The sequence below is a fragment of the Taudactylus pleione genome, unplaced genomic scaffold (assembly GCF_031769625.1).
Source record: "Taudactylus pleione unplaced genomic scaffold, aTauple2 ptg000313l, whole genome shotgun sequence".
Lineage (NCBI taxonomy): Eukaryota > Metazoa > Chordata > Amphibia > Anura > Myobatrachidae > Taudactylus > Taudactylus pleione.
In genome coordinates, this window is record NW_028284714.1 from 5,207,866 (window position 1) to 5,232,362 (window position 24,497).

At 45.7% G+C, this 24,497-nt stretch overlaps 1 protein-coding gene across 1 annotated transcript in view; it reads left to right on the forward strand.

Annotated features, from left to right (window-relative positions):
• Positions 1–2,591: 2,591 nt before the first annotated feature.
• The window catches only part of MEN1 (menin 1), a 40,484-nt gene continuing 18,578 nt past the window's right edge, over positions 2,592–24,497 (forward strand). The window contains exons 1-5 of the mRNA XM_088442535.1: positions 2,592–2,702; positions 4,583–4,680; positions 8,029–8,812; positions 14,090–14,298; positions 15,921–16,049. Coding sequence (XP_088298661.1) covers positions 8,044–8,812; positions 14,090–14,298; positions 15,921–16,049 — 1,107 coding nt within the window. The 5' untranslated portion in view covers positions 2,592–2,702; positions 4,583–4,680; positions 8,029–8,043. The remainder of the gene's footprint in view (positions 2,703–4,582; positions 4,681–8,028; positions 8,813–14,089; positions 14,299–15,920; positions 16,050–24,497) is intronic.

Consider the following 24,497-nt stretch of genomic DNA (forward strand, 5'->3'; position numbering starts at 1 on the left):
TACATTACCGCTCAAACGTTTGGGGTCACTTAGAAATTTCCTTATTTTTGAAAGAAAAGCACTTTTTTTTCAATGAAAATAACATTAAATTAATCAGAAATAGACTCTATACATTGTTTATGTGGTAAATAACTATACTAGCTGCAAACGTCTGTTTTTTTAAGGAATATCTATATAAGTGTATAGAAGCCCATTTCCAGCAACCATCACTCCAGTGTTCTAATGGTACATTGTGTTTGCTAAGCTCGTTAGAAGACTAATGATTGATTAGAAAACCCTTGTGCAATTTTGTTAGCACAGCTGAAAATGGGTTTGCTTGTTAGAGAAGCTATAAAACTGGCCTTCCTTTGAGCTAGTTGAGTATCTGGAGCATCACATTTGTGGGTTCAATTATACTCTCCAAATGGCCAGAAAAAGAGAACTTTCATGTGAAACTTGACAGTCTATTCTTGTTCTTAAAAATGAAGGCTATTCCATGCGAGAAATCGCCAATAAACTGAACATTTCCTACAACGGTGTGTACTACGCCCTTCAGTGAACAGCACAAACAGGCTCTAACCAGAGTAAAAAGAGAAGTGGGAGGCCAAGTACATTAGAGTCTCTAGTCTGAGAAATAGACGCCTCACAAGTCCTCAACTGGCAGCTTCAATAAATGGTATCCGCAAAACGCCAGTGACAATGTCTACAGTGAAGAGGTGACTCTGGGATGCTGACCTTCTAGGCAGAGTGGCAAATAAAAAGCCAGATCTGAGACTGGCCAATAAAAGGAAAAGATTAATATGGGCAAAAGAACACAGACATTGGACAGAGGAAGATTGGAAAAAAGTGTTATGGACAGACGAATCGAAGTTTGAGGTGTTTGGATCACACAGAAGAACATTTGTGAGATGCAGAACAAGTGAAAAGATGCTGGAAGAGTGCCTAACGCCATCTGTCAAGCATGGTGGAGGTAATGTGATGGTCTGGGGCTGCTTTGGTGCTGGTAAAGTGGGAGATTTGTACAAGGTAAAAGGTATTTTGCGTAAGGAAGGCTATCACTCCATTTGCAACGCCATGCTATACCCTGTGGACAGCGCTTGATTTCCTCCTCCAACAGGACAATGACCCAAAGCACACCTCCAAATTATGCACGAACTATTTAGGGAAGAAGCAGGCAGCTGGTATTCTGTTTGTAATGGAGTGGCCAGCGCAGTCACCAGATGTCAACCCCATTGAGCTGTTGTGGGAGCAGCTTGACCGTATGGTACGCAAGAAGTGCCCATCAAGCCAATCCAACTTGTGGGAGGTAACGTGGGGTGAAACTTCTTCAGATTACCTCAACAAATTAATAGCTAGAATGCCAAAGGTCTGCAATGCTGTAATTGCTGCAAAAGGAGCATTCTTTGACGAGAAGCAAAGTTTGAAGGACAAAATTATTATTTAAAAAATTATTATTTCTAACCTTGCCAATGTCTTGACTATATGTTCTATTCATTTTACAAGTCATTTGATAAATAAGTCAGTTTTCATGTAAAACACGAAATTGTCTAAGTGACCCCAAACTTTTGAACGGTAGTGTATATTTTTTATATATATCTCAGTCAATTATCGCATATCACTGCCAGATATTAGAAATATCTGGCAGTTTATATGCTGTAAACAACGAATGATATTAGCAGCAGCTACCGAGCGCTGCAGAGAAAATAAATACACTCCCTCAATGATGTCATGCGATATCGTTCATTGTTCGTCTTTTTCCAAAATCTGTCATGTACATGACAGATATCTTTCAGCACAGCCACCGCAATTTTAAGAGGAGGGGTTGTACCGCATTTTTCCTTTAGTACATCCTATCCTGCCCAGAGAGAATTACAATAAAGGAGACTTCAAGTGAATTGAATAAGGGGCTGAAACGGAGAACATTGCTTTATAATGTACACTATAGCCTTATGGATAGTCAGCAACCCGGGCAACGCTTGGTGCACGAAACTGATAATATAACTGAACTTTTGTTAAAGTCTGTGAAATGCTGCAGTTGCGGGTTCCAGTGGATTTCCTGTAAAATAAAAAGAAGAAATTGCTATTGTTCATTTGTGTGGTCTAAAAATAAAAGTGATTGTAATTGATGAACAATTTGTTTGGTAGCATAGTAAGACATATTCGATTGTTTCCAAAATGTTTTAAAATTTGATCAAGTAAAAGTTATAAATTCAAAGACTTTCGTTTATTCGTGAGTTAGGAACCTCACCTCTCAGGTAGATACTGACAAAACTCTACTATACACCACTTACATCGGCAAGCAATTAATAGATTAAAACACAAACATACTATTATTATGAATAGACATTACAAACAATGCAATAGAAATCCACTTATCAAAGAGTAAAGGGTTTGTTCACCTTTAAAATGTAACCTACAACTGTTATGGAGTAATAGCAGGAGGCCGCCACCAGCGTGCACAGTGACAGCACAGCCGTCAGCCAGTACTGTATACAGTGTGTGCATGTGGGGGGACGCAGGAAGCCACCACCAGCGTGCAGGCCGGTTTGTGTCTAGATCACGTGACCTGATGACGTCAGGGGTAAGGGGGCGCTATCCGTTACCCAGCGGGTGGGTACCATTGGTTGTTGCAGAATGTGGAACGCTGGAGGCCGCCGCATGTTTCCTGCCCCTGGAACGCACAGAGCGGAAATCCTCCTTCTCGCTGCATAGGCTGGGAGCCGGTGAGTGCTCGTGTCGGCTATAATAACATGTTACGTTGTGCATACAATGGCTCCGTGTGCTTAATGCATCACAGATACTGTGCAGTGATAAATCCTCGGTACTTACATGGGTAACTAATAAAGCACAGGAAGCCTGAGGGATTGTATAGGTCTCATTCAATAGTAGGAAAATAAACATGAGGATACACTGCGGCTACGGCCCTATATAAGTGATCACATATGACAGAAACAATATATTCCCCTTACTGCAGCTGTAATGTACTGTCTGCTATGTCCTGTAAAGCTTTGTCTCCAGTCTCTGGTATAAGCTTTATGAAGTCAGCCTGACATTGTATCCACAAAGCATAGTTCTCTTTTACACAGAAAAGTTGTTGCCTTTTAAAATAAATCCAAATAAACAGAGTGAACTATCCCTGCTACATGGTATTTAGGGGCTGCTTATTCATTTTCTGGTTTAAGACCCACTAATCATAATTTTTAATGCTTGCAATGTGTAAAAGTATTGTTATTGCCAAATGAATCACTTTAGTTTTTGATTCGGGGCCATCTGTATTACTGCACATGCGTGGTATCATGGCCATGCATAAACAAATGGCGATTGCCCTGGTAAATTGTGCGATCTGTAGCCCATAGGCTACAATGGCTAACACCTTCTAAAGATAGCGTTAGCTACCTGGGCCAAGTGAGTGTCTATAGCTGGGGAAGGGAAGCTGCAGCTTCCTTGAGCTCAGGTTGCTGGAAGATTGTCTTCCCTAGGATTATACCTCTCTGTAGCTCGACTGGCAGAAGTGGGTAGGGAGGAAGGTTGCTGCCTGAAGATTAACTCCGGGCAGCTGCCGACAGTTTACTCTGACACTGTTGTATCAGATGCGGCCGTGTCAGGGAGAGCCTAGTTAGGCTGCGACCACGCCAGGCAACTGGTTAATAGGGCCGGACTGGCCATCTGGCAAATACCAGAAGGGCTGATGGGCCGGTCCAGTCCGAAAGCCTGCCAAGCAACTCTACCTCCCAGCACTCTGCTCGGCCGGGATACTGAGAGACGAGGGACCAGGCCCCTGCGACTCATTGCATGCCCTTGTGAGAGTTAACCTATCCGCCGTGAGGTGAGGCCACACGCCTATTGCGTGAGTGCGCGTGCCTACAGCTCACACAAAGGGGAAGGCCAGGGCTGATCTAGAGCCCCAGTACGGCCCTGCTGGTTAATATAATTAAACTTTTGGTTTTAAACTCTTTCATCATAGTTCCAAATTATATAAATATATATAAAAAATGTGAGTCAATGAGTTAATAGATGTAACTAAAACAAAAGTGAACTGTTCAGTTTATAAGAATTTTAATATGATTTTAAAAGATGCACTTTGCTGAATTAAGCATGGATTTAAAATCAAGTGACCATTGCCCCAACAACACTTCAGCGAGCATGACTGCGATATCTCCTAAGATAAAGGGGCAAACGTCCTGATCGTCAAAAGCAGAGTCGTTGGGAGGTATGTAATGTACAGGATATTGTGTAAAATTCAAGAAAAAAAATAAAAGCCAGCAATGTGCTTCCCTCGCAAATATCTAAATCAGTCTCAATTGCGAAATAGCAGAGGCTGGCTTCCACTATACCAGGCAAACCTCGAGCATGGGTGACCTACTATGGCCAAATCCATAACCACATTGATGCCTCCATTGGGAGGAGGGTGCACAAAATGCATTGTGGAAATGTGGCCACTCCAAGTACAATGGACAAAGGGGTTGTAAGTGACAAGGCAACCGTAGTGGTCAGGAGATGATAGGGATAAATGGCTGCTGGGTTTGGCATGGACAACTTGCTGTTTCTGATATCTTATATTGGAGGCGTGACCTTTAATGGAAATGCTTTTTTTCTACCATAGGGAAGAACATTGAAATGAAAACTCTGGACACCAATGTGACCTGAATTTTGCTCCGTCCATAACATCCATTCCTGACTTCATCTTTGTATTCAAATAAGGTAAAACTATAGGAACTTATTTCCACTTGTCCTGTTAATTTGGGTTTAAAATGATGGAAAAACCAGCATTGTGTATAGAGGCGGAGGGTAGTCCTGGGAGCCTTATACCTGTGCTTTTGCACTGAAGAAACATAGGGGGGGTTTCAATTAGGTGCGAAAAGTCTGTTTCTGCGGAAAAATTTCGCCGGTTATGTCATTTTGCCAGGCAAAAACTTTTCTCCGTATTCATTTCCACAGACTTTTCGCCGGTGCGGAAAGTCAATGCATTGGAATAGGCAAAAAAGATTTGCCTATGAAAGCTGTTGGAAAAAAGTGCAGAATTGGGGTTTTGGGATGCAAACATGCTGGAACCACCCTGCACGCTTGGGACAGGCCCCCAAAGGTAAACTGTGTTAAAAAAAAACTTAGCACTCAAAAAAAATCACTTTCATTTTGGGGGCGAAAAAAAACAAAGTTGGAGGACAAACTTAAAAACTAGCGAAATACACTCCAGGGGGGTCCCCAAGTATGCCCCAGGTGTTTTTAAGATTGCAGGTGTTTGCGGCAGGTGGATTTTTAACGTATTTTAATACTTCACTTTAGCAACTTTAAAATATGCTTGCACCCATTTTCATGTACCCCAAATTTTCTGGGACTAGTTATTTTCAGAAAAAAATATATAGTGATCCCCAATGTCTGTGCATCTTTTGGGGGGTGTCAGGCTGATTTCCCCAAATCTGACAGTACTTTTCGCTGGTTTCGAATTCGCAGGGTTCTGTTTTTGCTGATTTGGAATTGAATACGGGGATAAGCGGGGACGAGCGCAATACTTTCCTCATGGAAAACCAGCGATGTCGGCGAAAAGTCCGGCATGCGAAAAGTACGGGACTTTTCGCACCTAATTGAATACCTCCCATAGTGTTGATTTTGAACTTTTTGTGTAATGACCAAAAATGGTTCCTAACTACTACATTGATCTATGCCATGGGTAAGCAGCGTATGACACACCAGCTACTGTGGAACTACACATCCCAGTATGCCCTTCCACAGTTTTGCTGTTAGTCCCTCAGACTTCCTGTGCTAGCTGCATGGTAGCTGTGATACATTAAGCACACGCAGGCATGCCAGACCGGGAAGCCGATGGACGGAATCCCGACCATCGGCTTCCCGACTGTCTAATCCCAACAAGGTTTAAATGACAGGCGTCGATATCCCGACGCCTGTCATTTTTCCTACGCCGGGATCCTGACACCCGGCTTACCGATCAAAGGTAAGCCGGGCGCGGACAGCGGCTGGCGGTAAATCATACTGATTCCGCCAGACCTATGGCATGACATGTTAGGATGTGTAGATCCACCGCAGCTGAAGGGCAATACATTGCCAAATCCTGACCTGTGCTGTTTGTTTAGGGTCCAATGAAGACTTGGACCATATTCAATTAGAGGCAAAAAATTGGAAAGTTTTCGCCTGTCCGACTTTCCGTCTCATTCGCCTGTTTCAGAGGCGAATTCATTCCCTGCGCGTCCCAGCTTTTCGCCTAATTCAATTGCAAAACAGGCGAAAACAGAAATAGGTGAATGCGGAACAGGCGAAAGTAATTAAAGAATTGGGGAAATCAATCTAAAATAAAATAAAATATACTAACATATATTAGGGCTATTAGATGTGTACTAATAGCCCGAAATAAAGCTATTTGCGTACTTAAGTTGTGTAAATTACTTGCTATTAGCGTCTTTACATAAGTGGTGAAGAATGGCATAAAGCAGTATTTTTTGGTGAAAATAAGTAGTCCAGTCAAATTTGGGGGTGCATGAAAATAGGTGCTAGATTATTTTTATGTCTCTAAAGTAGTGTTCACTCTAGCTCCGGCGGCAGGCAGGGCGCCGGAGCTAGAAAGGGCACTTCCGTGCGGCGAGCGCGCGCCCGAAGAGGAGGCGTGGGTGTTGAAAAAGAGGCGTGTCTATAAGACGCGTCCCCTTTCGTTACTCTTGGGGGGTGTGCCCGGCACTTACGGACACGTCAGGCAGCCCCCAAGCGCTGCTGACAGGGAGAATAGATGCCGGGCACTTGCGCCCGGCGTCTATTTGTCGGTTACCGGGTCACAGCACATTTCCCCACCCACGGGACACTGCGACCCGCGGGTGAAGATGGCACCCGCAGGCTGTGAGGGCAGGGCGCTTTTTGCCCTCCTCCTGGAGGGCAGGGTGCTCTTTGCCCTCCAAAAGGAGGACAGGGCACCACACCCCGCTAAAACAGCCTAGCGGGAACGCTATCTAAAGTGAACTATTTAAAGCGTGAAAAATCCACCTGCTGCTTGCACCTGCAATCCCAAAAACACCTCATCTAATTTTTATTTATATAAGCCTATTTGGGGTTTAACTTGTATTTTATTACAAATTATGGGGGGAATTCAGTTTGGAGCAGTATGCTGCTAGGCATCGCTACCATGTCCAGCTGAGCGCATATAGACCAGTTACGTTAGTGACGATATTTTCCTTCCACCTCTGTGATGCCGGCAGGACATGTTGTGTTGTTCCAGAACGGTACATCGTGCCAATTCCCAACATTTATAGCAGTTGAAGATGCGAGCTGTCTTCATCTGCAACATCGCCCGTCGGACCTGCATGCAGGTCCAACAGGCAACATGGTTAGCGAGGGCCATGCTGCCAAATGCAGCATGTCTCCCGCCCTCGCTTTATCGCTGCCTGTATTGGCAAGTGTGTACGCACTTGCCGATGCTGGCACTCCGCATGGTACTGTCGCTAACGAGGCCGGTACACACTAGACATAAGGTGCCCATCCACTAGAAGACAGGCAAAAGACTGCACGATTACGACATTGTAATCGTGCAGTCGTTTGCCAGTCTGTGATGAGCCTGCACTGAACGAGCAGTCATTGTTCAGTGTAGGCACAATCCACCATCTGCAAACATGCTGAACCTGACGTTATCGTCAGGCTGACCAGCATGTTTGCACGATGATGGATGTCTAAAAGACCAATTTTTTATTCAATCTGCAAACAATTTTCAAACGATTATCATTCAATCGCTCATTTTAATCGTCTAGTGTGTACCAGCCTTAACACCAGACCAATTTTCCCTTTCCACATGGAATAGATTATTTTTGTTTATTATTCCTTTGTTCACATTAAGTAAGTTGTATACTTTTTGTTTCCTTATTGTATGGGGAAGCACATGGAAAATAAGGGAAGGGGCGATAAGAATGTCATGCTTCTTTCAAGTTACTATTAATCAATTCTTCCTATATCAAATACTTATTAGTAGTCATAGTTGTTGAATTAAAAAGGGCAATCCTTGTCTTTTTGTGGGCATTTTATTTCATACTTTTTGTTTTTTCCCCCCCCTCACAGCCTGACATCAGTAGTATGGGTCTGCTTTCCACCCAGAAGTCATTTTTCCCTCTTTGCTCCTTGGAATCGCTGATCAGTCTCTTCCAGTGGGAACTGTCTCGTCCGGAGCCTGATCTGGCTCTGCTGTCACTTACTCTAGGCTTTGTAGAGCACTTTTTGGCAGTTAATCGTGTGGTTCCCACTAATGTGACCAGCATTCCAGGGGGATCTGATTTATTATCCAAAATAGGTGGAGAAGGAGTAAAGGCAAAACGTGGAGACTCCACAGGCCAAGGGACACGTGGGGGCATTAGGTCCATGCAGGGGAAAAGAGGTGCTAGGAGTGATTTGGCAAAGAATGCAGGTTCTGGAGGGCAAGCAAGGAAAGAAAAAGAAACCACTGGAAGAACAACAAAAAAGGAGGTAAACAAAGCAGGTAGGGAAACTTCTGAGACTAAGAAGGACAAAGAAGCATTGCATGAAGAGAGCATCGGTACAGAAGATGCTTCAAAGACTGGACCTGGGAAGGAAAGCACAAGAAAACTTAATGAAAATGCCAGGCCAGAGCTTCCCCGACATGGAATACCCTACTTTCCAACCCTGGAGCTATCAGTAGTCCAAGCACTACATGCACGATTCACAGCTCAGACCAGAGGGGCAGTGGATTTGTCTTGTTTTCCACGAGAAGATGATGTGTCAGGTCGGGAGTTAATCCGTAGGGTATCCGATGTCATCTGGAATGGTCTAAGTCGATCATACTTCAAAGACAGAGCACATATACAGTCACTTTTCAGCTTCGTAACAGGTGAGATCATTTTAATTAGTGGCAATCCATATTAGACTTGCACCATTTAGCCTGCTGTCTTTTTTAAATAAGTTATTTTAAACACAATTTCAGTAAACATATTACAGTATGTATGTATGTATGTATGTGTATATATATATATATATATATATATATGTGTGTGTATATATATATATATATATATATATATGTGTGTGTGTGTATATATATATATATATATATATATATACATTTTATAGTTCTGGGGTGTTCTGTAGAGTGGTCAGTGGTGCTCATATATGGATCACCGTACAGCTTGTCCAGGTTAAAACAAACAAAATGATACTTAGCACCAGAAAATAAGAAACAACCTAGCCATCTTTAAGGGCATTACATTCACTTAATCAGCCCTAACTGTCAAGGACAGTTAGTCTGCGCACAACTCCACACAAAGTCACAGAGTCCTACCTGCTTCTTGCAGATGTGGCCTTCTGGCCTCCTAGCCTGGATCTCACCATCACAGCACAGATTCAGTGGCTCACCAAAGCCACATAGCTTCATCCTATCATTAATAAATATATATATATATATTTCTACTTCAGGGTCCATAGGGGGTCCACAGGGTTGACCTTGGGGGGTATAGGTTGGGAACCAAATCAAGGCACCACGCAGTTAAAGCTTTTAGCTCCCAGGATGCACTTGGGTCCACTCTCCCTATAACCCCACCCCCAAGCCAGAGGCTCCTCAGTTTAAGTTGGTGCCCGGCCGGAGTCGGGTCACCGTTTAGTGCAGTGGGGGCTGATTTGCAGCCCCTAAGCTTTATTTTTTCTAAAGGACAAAGTTTTTTATTTGTACTTTGGATTCTTCAGAGCGGCAGCGTCAGACTGTCCATGGGACGTCTAAGCTGCCGCTCCGTCACCCCGCTGGCGCTGAGAAGCCAGTACAGATCTGGGGATCTCAGCGGGACCCCAGAGTCTGTACTAGCCGGACTCTGCGGGCGCCCAGGACTACTGCCGGATCCACGGGGAGCAGGTAAGGCGCGGGTCACCGCTTGCGAATTTGAAATGCAGTCCTGTGCCTCCGGTCTCTGGGGACAGACCGGATGCGCCGGCAGTGGCGGTGGGCCCCCCCATACCCCGTGTGTCCACTAGACCACCAGGGAGTTAGTGTTCGGTGCAGGGAGCCGGCGTCCCGGGGGTTAATAGCCAGCCAGGGGAGGCAGCCTTCCCTGTTACAGCGGCTCCTCCCCTCAGCTCAGCGCGCCTTTCAGTATCCATAGTCTGGCGTCGCTGAGCTGCTTCCTCCGCGGGCCACGCTTCTTCTGAGGTCTCCAGCGGCCATTTTCTCTGTGGTGCAGCAGAAATCTCCGGAGATGGCAGTTGGTCCAGTCCCCCTGCGTACCTCACCATCAGGTCAATGTACACAGCGCTGTAGCCTTCCCAGACACTGAATCTGGGTAAGATGCATGCAGTGTAATAGTGCAGTATATTATATGACATGTTTATGTATATATGTATATATCTGCATTGTATGTGACTTATGCTAGTGCTGACTGTCTGTACTTTATTCTCTCACCTGTCAGTGTATATCTATCCCTTTTCCTTATCTGCCCTAATACAGCTGTTCGTAGGGTGGTTCTGAGACCTCACATGTATATACTTGTTAATATTTGTGAGGTTTGTCGCATACTGTTGCGTGCTGCACGTTGCCATATTTTGAGTGGAACTGTGTGTTGCATACGCTGAAAATGGGTCCCTGCAGCTAATTTTTAGTATCAGTCAGGACCAGTATAGCGCTGCTTGATCGCAATGCTTGGTCAGATATGTCTGACCAGGAGATAGAGCATTATACCGCACCCATTTTTACTATCCTGCAAGCCATGTGCTGCAGGTGTTAGTGCGGAGGATTTAACTCTTAAAGGGTTCTGTATGTGGCGTCATCGGGTGCCGGCCCCTTTCACGACCCCCTTGGGCGGTTTGTTTTCTCGGGATCCTTTCAATTGCGGATCGCCGGGTGGGCCCCATTGTTGTACCTCACTTGGGGTTACTTCACCATACTGCCCTTTTCATCTCAGGGTATCTTGCAGTTTCTTGCACTCTTCCCCTGTGACACAGACTATAGCTCCCTGCAGGGGTTTTTCTAGTATGTGAATTCTCCCTGGTGCCACAATAGTCTGTCATTCCCCTTGCTGGGATTACCACAACAGCCACCCTGGGTGGATGTCGTTTTCTACGAAACGCAAATTGGCGTGGTTGACGCCCTGTGGTTACTTCCCAGTTGGCTCTGCCGTGAACTGGATACTGTTTTGGGCTCTTTCCCTCTTACACGGGGGGAAGCCTATTTCAGGTATTATTATCCCTGCTTTCGGGCTGGTAGCAGGTCCATTCTGGTTAGAGTGAATGTTGACCTGCACCTGTATCATACACCCTCAGTATTACGTGCCTTCTGGTTCCCTGTTGCTGACTAGCGGGTGGATCGCATGGCGGGACTCTGGCTGTTGCCAGATACGAGGTATTACAACAGTGTTTGGCCTCTTGTCCCAAATTCCCTGGGGGTCATCACGAGCCCCTCCTGGGGTGGATGGGCGTGTTACTCGTCTGATTACAGACGTTACTACGCATCCCATTCCTGCGTGGTCGGATTCTTCCGATCCGTAGGTGGTAACTCTGCCTGAAATCAGTATACTCGCTTTCAGGGGTTGTTACCCATCCTACCATGGCTATAGCATGGTTGGTTAATACTATTGCATACTGAGCTGATGCATTTGTAATGTTTTTTCCCCACCAACACGTCTGGGGTTCAAATGTATTTGGTCGCTCACGTAATATATGCAGTTGACATAGGTGGACATGCCTATATTGGATACCAGTCTCCTAACTTTCAGAGTTCCGGCTGCGACTGTATCCTCCGTAATACCCTATGGCTGCGCTCTGGGAATGCAGAGGTGCAGACACCATCTATAGGGTAGATCTTGTTGGGTCCTGACCTTGACAGTGGCAGTACAAATTTACCGCCTTCAGCTATGCCCACTACAGGGCCTCAGACTAAGTCTTTTTGTCCTCTGGGTCAGCCTAAAAGTCTGTTTTTTCATAGACTGTCGGCCTTTACAAGGGCCGACATATCCAGTACCGAGCAGGCCTGGACTGCCAGCCGATCCTGCTTCTGAACCTACGGATATATCTTCAGCCTGACGAGACAGGCCTACCACTGGGAGATGGCGATTTTCTCAGTTCGCCCGGTACTAGTGTCAAGTTGCCGCGGCTACGTGGGTAGGAGGGTACGCCCTCTCTTTGCTCAGGCGCCTATTTCCATGTGATGGTACGCAGGCCCTTATTCGGACCCGAACAGGGCCTTACAAATCCAGAAAGCTATACAGTTGTTGCGGTAAGCGGAGCTAATTGGGCCATCCCCACTTTCTCAGCGAGGGACTGTTGTTCTGCTTTCTTTCTGGTGCAGTGGCTGAATGGTCCTCTTTGGCCTATTCTCTGTCTCAATTCCCTGAACCAGTTCCTAAAGCTACCTGGGCTTAGGAGGCAATCCCTATGCTCCATCATACTATGTTTGGAACCTGGGGACTTTATGGTATCACTGGATATACAGGACGCGTGCCTACGGGTACTTAAAGAGACCTTGCCTCAGCATGGACTGAGGTTTGCTGTATCACAGCACTTACAATTTTTCGGGCTCTGCATGTTGGGACTGTTCTCAGCCCCACAGGGGTTTACCAGCATTTTGGATTTTCTGACAGTTCTTCTGCTCAGTGTATCCCAATGCTCCTGTACCTGGATGGCCTCCTGCTCTTAGCAGGATCACCGGGGTACTTTACAGCCGGTCAGGTTGACTGTGGCTTCTTCAGGGTGGAGACGTTTAATCAATGGGGAAAAAGTCCTCCCTGCATCCCTCTCTGGGTATTCTTCACCTAGGAGCCCTGCTGGATTCTCAGAATCTGAGAATTCTTCTGGCTTATGACGGTATCTCCACTCTTCCATTAGGAGTACATGGATGTCTGCGCAGTCGACATATGTCTTTACACTCTGGGATGCATGGTCCACTATTCAGTGTCTGCCTTTGGAAGGGTGGAATGGGCTTAGTTCCATTCCAGGCCTTTCCATAATTGGCTTATCTCCAGATGGAACAAGTTTTTTCTGTCTGATCACTGTTCAAACGATGATGCTCTCCCCGGAGGCAAGTCGGTCCCTTTTAGGTTGACTATGGCCATCTCGTCCAGGGTATTCTTTGCTAAGGACAGTGTCTGGTTCGCATCCATTTCAGTGCAGTTGGATGTCTGTCGATTCCACCCTGTCAATTAACTTGTTGGAACTTTAGCCTGTCTTGGGCCTTCACTCTGGCATAGCCCTTGTTTCCCGGTGACCCTGAAAAAGTTCAGTCCGACAGGGTCAGAACAGTGGCTTCCTTTTTAGCAATACTGTTCGTTGGGTGGCAATGTCAGGTATGTCATACATTCGGACATTGTCCGAGGGTCTCCTCCCGACCATCTCGACAGCGTTCATTTCAGTGCTCTCCATTGGGAAGCGGGAGTCCTCAGCCGTCACGACGTGCATCCCGGGGACTAGTCTCTTCCCCAACAGAGGTTTCATCTCCTGGTGAGCAGGGGGGGCCCTCCTGAGGTGATCCTCATGGCCTTCTGACTCTATCACACTATGGTGTTACAGTCCAACTCTGGGGATTCTGAAGCAACCTTCAGTGACTCTTTGTCGGTGAAGTGGTCCTTCCAATTTGTGTACCTGTGTTCTCCGGTCTCCATTCTTCCCCGAGGGAAGTGTTTCAATCGAGACGGAGATTCTTTCCTGCTGGTGGCTCCTGATTGCCCCGGATGTCAGGGGTACTTGGTTTTTCGGAGTCTCTCCATCGATACTCCATTCCTGATGCTTCACTGCCCAGACCTGTTGTCTCAGGGTCCTGGGGTTTGCCTTGGACCTGGGTCGTTTGTCTTTGACTGCGTCCCTACAGTGGTGGGGTTATAGGGAGAGTGGACCCAAGTGCATCCTGGGAGCTAAAAGCTTTAACTGCGTGGTGCCCGGATTTTGTTCCCAACCTATACCCCCCAAGGTCAACCCTATGGACTTCGTAGAAACAGAGATAACAAAGGTAAGTTCTTACCATATCTCCTGTTTTTTTGCTTATTGTTTAATGCTAAAACCATGGTCGCTGGCTTGCTTCATGTTGCTTTTACCTTTTTATTCCAACATAAAATTATATAATTATCGATGATAAAATTGGTTGATTTAAATAAAGATCAATTTAATTAGTACTGGTAATTTTGTCTACGTCTCTTAGGCACAAAGCTTGATTCACCGGGGGTGGCTTTTGCAGTTGTGGCTGCCTGCCAGACCCTAGGTCTTTCTGATGTACATTTAGCTCTCTCTGAGGACCATGCGTGGGTAGTGTTTGGCAAGGATGGGGAGCAGACAGCTGAAGTGACTTGGCATGGGAAGGGTAATGAGGACCGAAGAGGGCAATCTGTGAGCCCTGGTGTAGCAGAAAAGGTGAGGGGTAATTTTTTTACACTATAAATTATGTTGCATATTTGCATGTGTGTTATTACGGAATATATTTATTATTGTGGTAGATTTGTAAGGGGCCACAGTGTTCTGCAGCACTGGTGAGGGTATGAAGATATAGACGCCCGCATTTCCCCGACGCCGGGAGACCGGCGCCCGGCATCCCGATAGTAGTGATGCTGGGCGCCGCGAGCCGACAGCCGTGGGGGGGAGGGTTAGGTTTAGGGCTCCCGGGGGGGGACTTAGGGTTAGGCCCCCCCCCTCGGGAGGGTTAGGGTTAGGCTAGAGGGAGGGAGGGTTAGGGCTAGGCAACCCGGGGGGGACTTAGGGTTAGGCACCCCCCCCGGGGGACTTAGGTTTAGGCAGCGGGGAAGGGGATGGTTAGGGTTAGGCACTTAGAGGGGGGATTAGGGTTAGGCACTTGGGGGGGAAGTTAGGGTTAGGCACCCCTAAGGAGGGTTAGGGGGGTTAGGTTAGTAGATACTTACCTATCCACGATTGGGATTTCCAGCACTGTCGGGCTTCCGCTGCTTCGAACTCTGCTCATGTCGGGCGGCGGTATTTCATACCCATTCCCTGGTGAGTGTGGGGAAAATGGAATATACAGGACATGAGTGAGCTTGCAGTCGAGTGTATGTTTTCATAACTTAAAATATACAGAATGAATTGTCTCGAGGATAGTGATACCAAATATATGTATGTTAAGTTAAGATGGAGTTATAGGCCTAAAAATAAGGGTACATATTATATCGAAGATATTTTTAATGATTTTTTTTTTTCTTTGCTGCAAACCTAAGCTAGCATGAACAAATGGGATCCACTTCTGGGATATTTCTGTTTATAAACTGCAGCCTGGCACAAAGCTCTGGCATATTTACCCTTGGCAGTCAGGAGTAAGTTAAGCAACATTAGCAAATCTATTGATTTATATAGCAACGCTCTGTTGATTTATACATAGCACTAGGTTACACAGCGCTGTACGTCAGTCTTTGCTCATTGGAGCTTACAGTATAAATTCCCTAGCACTCAAAAACACACACACTAACCTGAGTCAAATTTAGCCAGCAGCCAGATAGCTTACCAGTATGTTTTCGGACTGAAGGAGGAAACCAGAGCACCTGGAGGACACCCAAGGAAGTGCTGGGAGAACAAACACTCTCCAGCCAGTTACGGTTGGAATCAAACTTGTGACCTTTGTGCCACCATGTGATCTAAATAATAGAAAAATACAGTATCTTCAGAGGTGTACGGCGAGTATATTATCATGCGCAATGTCAGTTGTGGTTTCGTATGTACAACCAAAACTGAATATAAGCACTGCTTAAAAATGTACAGAAACTAACCTGCATAACTTGAGGGGTATGTTCAATAAAAAAGGTACTGTCTAAAAGTCAGTGCCCATACTACAGAGCCATATAATTGCATAGTCAAACAAGTTCTGTAAAGCAGCACAGAGGGAAAAGGCGGGGGAAAAAAAAGAGAGTTTTGTCATATGACGCATCTTGTGTATAAAGGTCTGACTGTTCTGTACTTCCACATAAATAACGTTTGTGCTACTTCTTGTTTTACTGACTTCTCCCTCTTCCATTTAATCCTTCTCTCTCTAGAGCTGGATGTACCTAAATGGCAGATACTTGCGCTGTGACCGTCACATGGAAGTGGCTTTCATGGTCTGCGCCATCAATCCTTCAATAGACGCTCACACGGACAGCCTGGAGTTATTGCAGCTGCAGCAGGTGAATTAAAAATATAGATTTTTCTTTTTTTTTTTTTTCCTTTCCACATTCAGTGTTTGTAAAACAAATTCGGAGAGGTTTTAATCCTGATATATTGCCCTGAATGAACATTTATATTAAGGCTTAAGGCTCTCTTACACATAAGTTTCTTTGTGGTGGCTTTCAGTCACTTGGTATGCAGACGGGTATTTTCCCATGGTTTCATTTGTAATGAATCTCATTGGTCATTTACTTCTGTTTTTTTTTTTTTTTAACTGCACTGATCCTGTTTGGGTGGAGGGACATGTACATTGTCTTGTTCTTAGAACAAAACCTACAATTCTAAATAATTATATCCGCTAAAGGTTTATAGGCCACTCTTAGAGTAGACATATAAACAATTGCATATGTGCTTTAACAAACATTTGGGCATTAGAACAAGTACCAAGTGTTTACAGTTGATGCAAGACTGGTTGAGTCCTTTTGGCGGGAACAGCATGCAGATATAGGGGGCACAAAAAGGATAAAGATATACATTTTGTTACACTAATTTTTCACTTCTAGAACTGTTGATTTGGTTAAATAGGGTTTACACCCTGAAATTGCAATTGGCAGACAAGGGTAAACCTATTTGCATGCTTGTATCACAGTTGTTGGATAAGGAAAAACACTGTGAAAATAAAAGCTGCAGTTATATACAGCTATGAATGCTTTTACTGTTAGGCCAGCATCTACTCATGCCATAATTGCAGAATCTAATGGTGATCTAGCTAGTAGGATGCAGATGATCAATCATTATCATTCAAGTAATCCTCACCAATCTGTCCAACACTGTCAGGCTTTTCCCAGACCCACAATACACACCCAGATGTTACTGCTTTTATGGTTACAATTCAAAGAACATACTATGGCCATGTTTACCCCTATTTTGGATATAATTGACACAGAATTCACTGTGGTTCACCCCAGGTACCCTGTTACACATAAAACATTATTCACAGGTACCCATGGGAAATAGATATATTGGCTGCACAATCCTTATTGATGACACAGATGATAGATTAGCCAGAATCTGGAACTGTAGATAACGTAATCTAGTTTACAGACCAGCCACAATAATGTGATCAGATTGCAATTACATTAGGGAAACTATGCAATTTGTGCTGAAATTTCATAAATCCTCAGATATCCTCATAACCTAGATCATGTTATTTGCAGCAATACAATTTGGCATGTAACTGTTTACATTTTTGTTAACTACCCACCGCAATTGTTCTATGGGGCAACGGGAAAACTGCTCCTAAAAATTGTCGCTCTTCTAACGATGAAGAAAGACTCTCTACAGCCATGAAGTCAGGGACAGGAAGGTTCCCCGGATATTATGTAAGCTTCAAATCCAGCATCCACGTTGAGCGTGTGTCTCTATGTGGTCGATTTGAAACCATGTACAGGAAGTTGACATAGATCAGTGTTCAGGGTTACTCAATGCATGACACAGAGGTTTGTGCAAAATGTCCTCTACTTCGACTGTAATACACTAAAGTGCAACAAAACAATCCACTGTTGTTACCGCTGTCCTCCAAATCATCAATTTACCAATGTAGAGCATAATCTAGGTACAGATGTTTGGTTAGTATTATATTACTATAAAGGGCCAACATAACTTATAGTATTGGTGAAGTAGTGATGGAAATCAAGATGGATTGCATTCGTGGTTTCTTGTCTAGCAAACTGCATTGTGTGGAGAAGACCTAGAAGATCAGTGGTATATGTCATTGAACAATACATAATCTGGGTCTTCATTAGGGGTGAGCGGGTTCGGATTTCTGAAATCCGAACCCCCCGATCCGAGGCTGATCCGAGTCAGGCTCGACTTTTCCCGCCTGACTCGGATCTGAAATCGAGGCAAAACGTCATCATCCCGCCTTCCGGGTCTCGCGGGTTTTGGATCCTATATAAGGTACCCGCATCGGCGCCATTTTCTCACTCGGCTGTGGACAGTGAAGAGGGAGGGTGGGAGTTAGGGCTGGCTGGGCAGTGTAGTGCAGTGTAGTGCTGTGCTGCGCTGTGCTGCTGTTGTCCATAGGGGCTGTGTCCACTACTTCAAAGTCCATAGGGGCTGGCTGGACTGTGTTGTGCAGTCAGTTGTCCATAGGGGCTGTGTCCACTCCAAAGTCCTATGCAGTGTCCCAGTCCTAAAGTGGTGCTGTAGTGTTGTCCAGTGGGTGCTCTGTCCGTCAGGGGTGCTCCCCCCAGGTGCAAAAAAAATATATATTTTTCCTGTGTTTGTGAATTGTGTGCACTGTGGCTGCACGTGCATCAACAAAGGAGCAGCGCCAAGCGTGCGCCTGTGTCCCATAAGTAAAAGGCCGGCTGGCTTGTCCGTTAAAGGGTGCTGTAACCCCCAAAGGGCACTCCAAACAAAATAACAAAAAATATATTTTTTTGTGTTTGTGAATTGTGTGCGCAGTAGCCGCACGTGCATCAACAAAGTAGTGCCAAGCGTGCGCCTGTGTCCCATAAATAAAGGGCCGGCTGGATTGACCGCTAAAGGGTGCTGTAACCCCCAAAGGGCACTCCAAACAAAATTAAAAAATATATTTTTTTGTGTTTGTGATTTGTGTGCGAAGTAGCCGCACGTGCATCAACAAAGTAGTGCCAAGCGTGCGCCTGTGTCCCATAAATAAAGGGCCGGCTGGCTCATTTCTTAAAGGGTGGTGTAACCCACAAAGTGCACTAGTCTTCAACAAAAATAAAAAATTATTTTCTGTGTTTGTGTGCGCCTTAGCCGCACGTATATATCAATATAACATAAATGGAGGACCAAACTTTCTCCGATAAAAATAAAATAGGGAAAGATCAAGAACCACTTCCTCCTAGTGCTGAAGCTGCTGCCACTAGTCATGACATAGACGATAACATGCCATCAACGTCGTCTGCCAAGGCCGATGCCCAATGTCATAGTAGAGGGCACATACAATCCCAAATGACAAAGGTCAGGAAAATGACCTTGAAAAAAACATTTAAATCAGCTGAAGAGAAACGTAAACTTGCCAATATGCCATTTACGACACGGAGTGGCAAGGAATGGCTAAGGTCTTTCCCTATGTTCATGACTAGTGGTTCAGCTTCACATGACGATGGAAGCCCTCCTCCCACTAAAAAAATCAAACGAGTTAAGCTGGCAAAAGCACAGCGAAGAACTGTGCGTTCTAAGAAGATATCACAAATCCCCAAGTAGAGTCCAAGTGTGGTGGTGGTTGCGATGCCTGACCTTCCCAGCACTGGACGGGAAGAGGTGGCTCGTTCCACCATTTGCACGCCCCCTGCAAGTGCTGAAAGGAGCACCCACAGTCCACTTGCTGATATGCAAATTGAAGATGTCACTGTTGAAGTACAGCAGGATGAGGATAGTGGTGTAGCTGGCGCTGAGGAGGAAGTTGGCGTGGAGGATTCTGATGGTGATGTGGTTTGTTTAAATCAGGCTCTGGGGGAGACAGTTGTTGTCCGTGGGATGAAAAAGCCCATCACGGTCATGCCTGGGCAGAAGACCAAACATTCCACCTCTTTGGTCTGGCAATATTTCTATCCAAATCCGGACAACAACTGTCTTGCCATATGTACCATATGTAAAGGTGAAATAAGTAGGGGTAGGGACGTTAACCACCTAGGAACATCCTCCCTTATACGGCGAAAAATGCCGTTGTACCCAATGTCCACTTAACCACGGACATGTGGACAAGTGGAACAGGGCAGACTAAGGACTATATGACTGTGACAGCCCACTGGGTAGATGTATCACCTTACGCAGCAACAGCAGCAGCGTCACCAGTAGCAGCATCTCAGAAACGCCAGCTCGTTCCAAGGCAGGCTACGCTGTGTATCACCGGTTTCAGTAAGAGGCACACCGCCGACAACCTCTTAGAGAAACTGAGTGAAATCATCGCCCAGTGGCTTACCCCACTTAGACTCTTCTGGGGATTTGTGATATCTGACAACGCCACCAATATTGTGCGGGCATTACATCTGGGCAAATTCCAGCACGTCCCATGTTTTGCTCACACAATAAACTTGGTGGTGCAGAATTTTCTGAAAAGTGACAGGGCCGTGCAGGAGACGCTTTGGGTGGCCCGAAAAATTTCTGCCCACTTTCGCCATTCAGCGACTGCGTGCCGAAGACTGGAGCACCAGCAAACACCCTTGAACCTGCCCGCCATCACCTGAAGCAAGAGGTGGTGACGCGGTGGAACTCAACCCTCTATATGCTTCAGAGGATGGAGGAGCAGCAAAAGGCCATTCAAGCCTATACATCCACCTATGACAAAGGAGGGGGTATGCACCTGACTCAAGCGCAGTGGAGAATGATTTCCGTGTTGTGCAAGGTTCTCCAGCCCTTCGAACTTGCCACACGTGAAGTCAGTTCAGACACTGCCAGCTTGAGTCAGGTCATTCCCCTCATCAGGCTTTTGCAGAAGCAGCTGGAGAAAGTGAAGGAGGAGCTAAGACGGAGCGATTCCGCTTGGCATGTGGGACTTGTGGATGAAGCAGTTCATTCGCATTGCCAGGATTCCAGGGTGGTCAATCTGTTGAAATCAGACCACTACATTTTGGCCACTGTGCTCGATCCTAGGTTTAAAGCCTATGTGGTGTCTCTCTTTCCGGCCGACACAAGCCTGCAGAGGTGCAAAGACCTGCTGGTGAAAACACTGTCAGCTGAAGCGGAACGTGACACGTCAACAGCTCCTTCTTCATTTTCTCCCGCAACTGGGGCTGCCAGGAAAAAAGTTAGGTATCCTAAGCAACCCGCTGGCGGTGATGCAGGGCAGGCAGGACCAAGTTTGGACATCTGGTCCGGACTGAAGGACCTGGCAACAATTTCTGACATGTCTACTGTCACTGCATATGATACTGTCACCATTGACAGAATGGTGGAGGATTACATCGGTGACAGCATCCAAGTAGGCATGTCTGACAGTCCGTACCTGTACTGGCAGGAAAAAGAGGCAATTTGGAGGCCCCTGTACAAACTGGCTCTATTTTACCTGAGTTGCCCCCCCTCCAGTGTGTACTCCGAAAGAGTGTTTAGTGCAGCCGGGAACCTTGTCAGCGAAAGGCGTAGGAGGTTGCTTCCACAAAATGTGGAGAAGATGATGTTCATAAAAATGAATTATCAACTCTTCCAGGGAGACCAGCCTCCAGAACGTACAGAGGGACCTGTGGTGGTGGATTCCAGCGGGGACTAATTAATACTCTGTGAGGATGAGGATGTACAGAACACTGAAGAGGGTGAGGAATCGGTGGATGAGGAGGATGAGGACGACATCTTGCCTCCGTAGAGCCAGTTTGTGCAGGGACAGATTAATTGCCAGCTTGTTTTGTGGGGGCCCAAACGAACCAATCATTTCAGCCACAGTCGTGTGGCAGACCCTGGCGCTGAAATGATTGGTTTGTTAAAGTGTGCATGTCCTGTTTATACTACATAAGGGTTGGTGGGAGGGCCCAAGGACAATTCCATCTTGCACCTCTTTTTTTTCTTTGCATTATGTACAGTTTGGGGCCTAGTTTTTCAAACTGCCATCCTGTCTGCCACTGCAGTGCCACTCCTAGATGGGCCACGTGTTTATGCCGCCCACTCGTATCGCTTAGCATAGTCATCCAGCTTCCTCGGTGCAACCTTTTGGACATAAAAACACTATTGTGAGGTGTTCAGAATAGACTGGAAATGAGTGGAAATTAAGGTTATTGAGGTTAATAATAGCATAGGAGCAGAAAAACCCACAAATTCTGTGATTTTTAGCTGTTTTTATGCTTTTTAAAAAAAAAAAAAAAAATACATCCAAAACACAGAACCCAAAACACGGAAGGGTGGTTTTGGCAAAACCAATCCAGATCCAAAACACGAAGAAAGATCCAGATCCAAAACCAAAACACAAAACACGAAAAGTGGCCGGTGCACACCCCTAGTCTTCATATGCACAAATAATGGTAATGTCAATATGTTTGTTCATGAAGAGCCAGTGGTCTCTCCTCAGAAAGTGAACCATTATATTCTTCATGATTATGTAACAATTTTAATGGACAGTCTTTCACTCAAGCTATGTAAATATATACAACTAATTAGGGATGCATGCACAATGTCGACATTCTACATCACTGGCTCTCAAACTCAGTCCTCAGTACACCAACAAGTGAAGTAATTAGCGCCACCTGTGGATCTTTTAAAATGTGTCAGTGAGTAATGAATACACCTGTGCACCTGCTGGGTGACCTGGAAAACGTGAACTGTGTGGGGTCCTGAGGGCAGAGTTTGTGAACCACTGTCCTACATAATTCCAACATTAGGGCACTAGGGGGAGGGATCAGGGTTAGGGGTACTCCCCACCAGAACGGCTCTATCAGATGGTTCCACCAGAATTCTGCGCCAGCTGAGCACAGATCTGAACATGCTGACTGTGTAGGTAAGTGAAGCCGCTGCACCACCTGGGCTGTATTGTTGACATTTCATCATTATGTCCTTGTTAACATGATGAATGTCTGCAAAACAAACCGAACCCGACTGATCGTACTATTACCTTTTGAGATTTTTTATATATTTAATTTTTTATTAATATTGTATTTATAGGTTCATGTTGTGGTGTCCAGGGTTTAGTAAATCTATACAGCTTGAGTCTCCCATTTCCAAAATGCTTGGGACCAGAATTATTTTGGATATAAGATTTTTCTGTATTTTGGAATATTTGCATACCATGAGATTTCTAAGAACATGGAACCCAAGTTTAAACCTATAATGTATTTAGATTTCATATGCACCTTATACACACAAAATATTTTTAAATAATTTTGTGCATTAAACAAATTTTGTGTACATTGAACCATCAGAAAGCGTGCCACTAACTCAGTAGTGCTCACAAAATACCATGTTTCGTAATATTTGGATATGGGAGACTCAACCTGTACTGTAGTGCGTGATAAAGCACGCAAGTCTCTACTCAGTAGGCAGGACAGAAAACCAATCCTGCACAGATATGAGGAAGGGATGTGAATGGAACCCTCTCCCCATGTAGTGACTGCTCACTTGGCAGCTAATGCCCACTGAAGATGGCATTAGCCAGTGCCGGCGCTTCAACTAGGCAGCTTCCTAGGGGCGCCGGCCACTGCAGGGTGCTTCTGAGTCCGCCTTAACTACAGAGGGTGCAGGGGGTGCGATCGCACCCCCTGCACCCTCCATTTGCTGGGCGCCCGCTGAGATTGTGTTACCAGCGGATGCCCGGCTCCTCTCTCCTGAGCTCCGGCTTCTGGGTCCCGCAGTGCACTATGGGGGTGACGTCATGATGTCACTCCCATAGTTCCAAGGTGCGGGCGCCGTTATTTGTGTGTGCGTGTGTGTGGCGCTTACTACAGGGGACACTACTGGGGGTATCATATAGGGGCACTACAGGGGCCTTACTACTGGGGGCACTACAGGGGCCTTACTACTGGGGGCATCACATGGGGGCACTACAACTGGGAGCACTACAGGGGCCCTTACTACTGGGGACACTTCACGGGGCATTACTACTGGGGGCACTGCAGGGAACATTACTACTGGGGGCACTACAAGGGCATTACTACTGGGGGCACTGCAGGGAGCATTACTACTGGGGGCACTGCAGGGAGCATTACTACTGGAGGCACTACAAGGGCATTACAACTGGGGGCACTACAGGGGCCGTTACTACTAGGGGCACTGCCGGGGGAATCATCCCTTTAATTCGGGTCATGTGAATATTATTATGGCGCTTTGCATGTGTCTCTGTGAGCTGGGTGGAGGGTTTGGGGGAAAACAGGGGCTGCACTGTGAACCTTTGCCTAGGGTGCTCTGAAACCTTGCCCTGGCATTAGCTAATTATTACAAGCTCCAAAAAAGGCTCTTATTTGGAGCTTGATATGTATGACACAATACCTGTTCCCCCCCTGAGGACAGCTAATGGCAGTTTGTGGAAGAGCTAGTGACATTAACGCAGGAGATCAGTGGGAGATTTCCTGCATTACTCATTTCATAAAATGTAGTTTCCCGCATGTTTTCTGTTTGGAACACATTGAGACATATGACTGCTGCAATATGGGGACTTCTTTCTCCTCCATGCAGAATCCATAGAGAAGCACTTTAACTTACTAGCGGATTTACCAATGTCTTGTCAAGTGCAGGAGAAACACAAACCTGGTTGCTCATAGATCAAAAGGTACTATGGAGACTTGGGTAGAGGCAGTAGTCAAATTACCCTTACTAGGAACTATGCTGTACAGGACTGGCGATCAATAGTTTGAGAACTGGCTCCCAGTCAAGGAACGGTCAGCTAAATTGGTTAGTCATTTCATCCCCACCACACTTCAGTGCTGCTATTTCCCATCGATCTGGTATGATAAAAGGAGGTGCTTTGGGGCACAAGATTGTCATATACATCTATTGGTTTGTATATTTCACTGTAT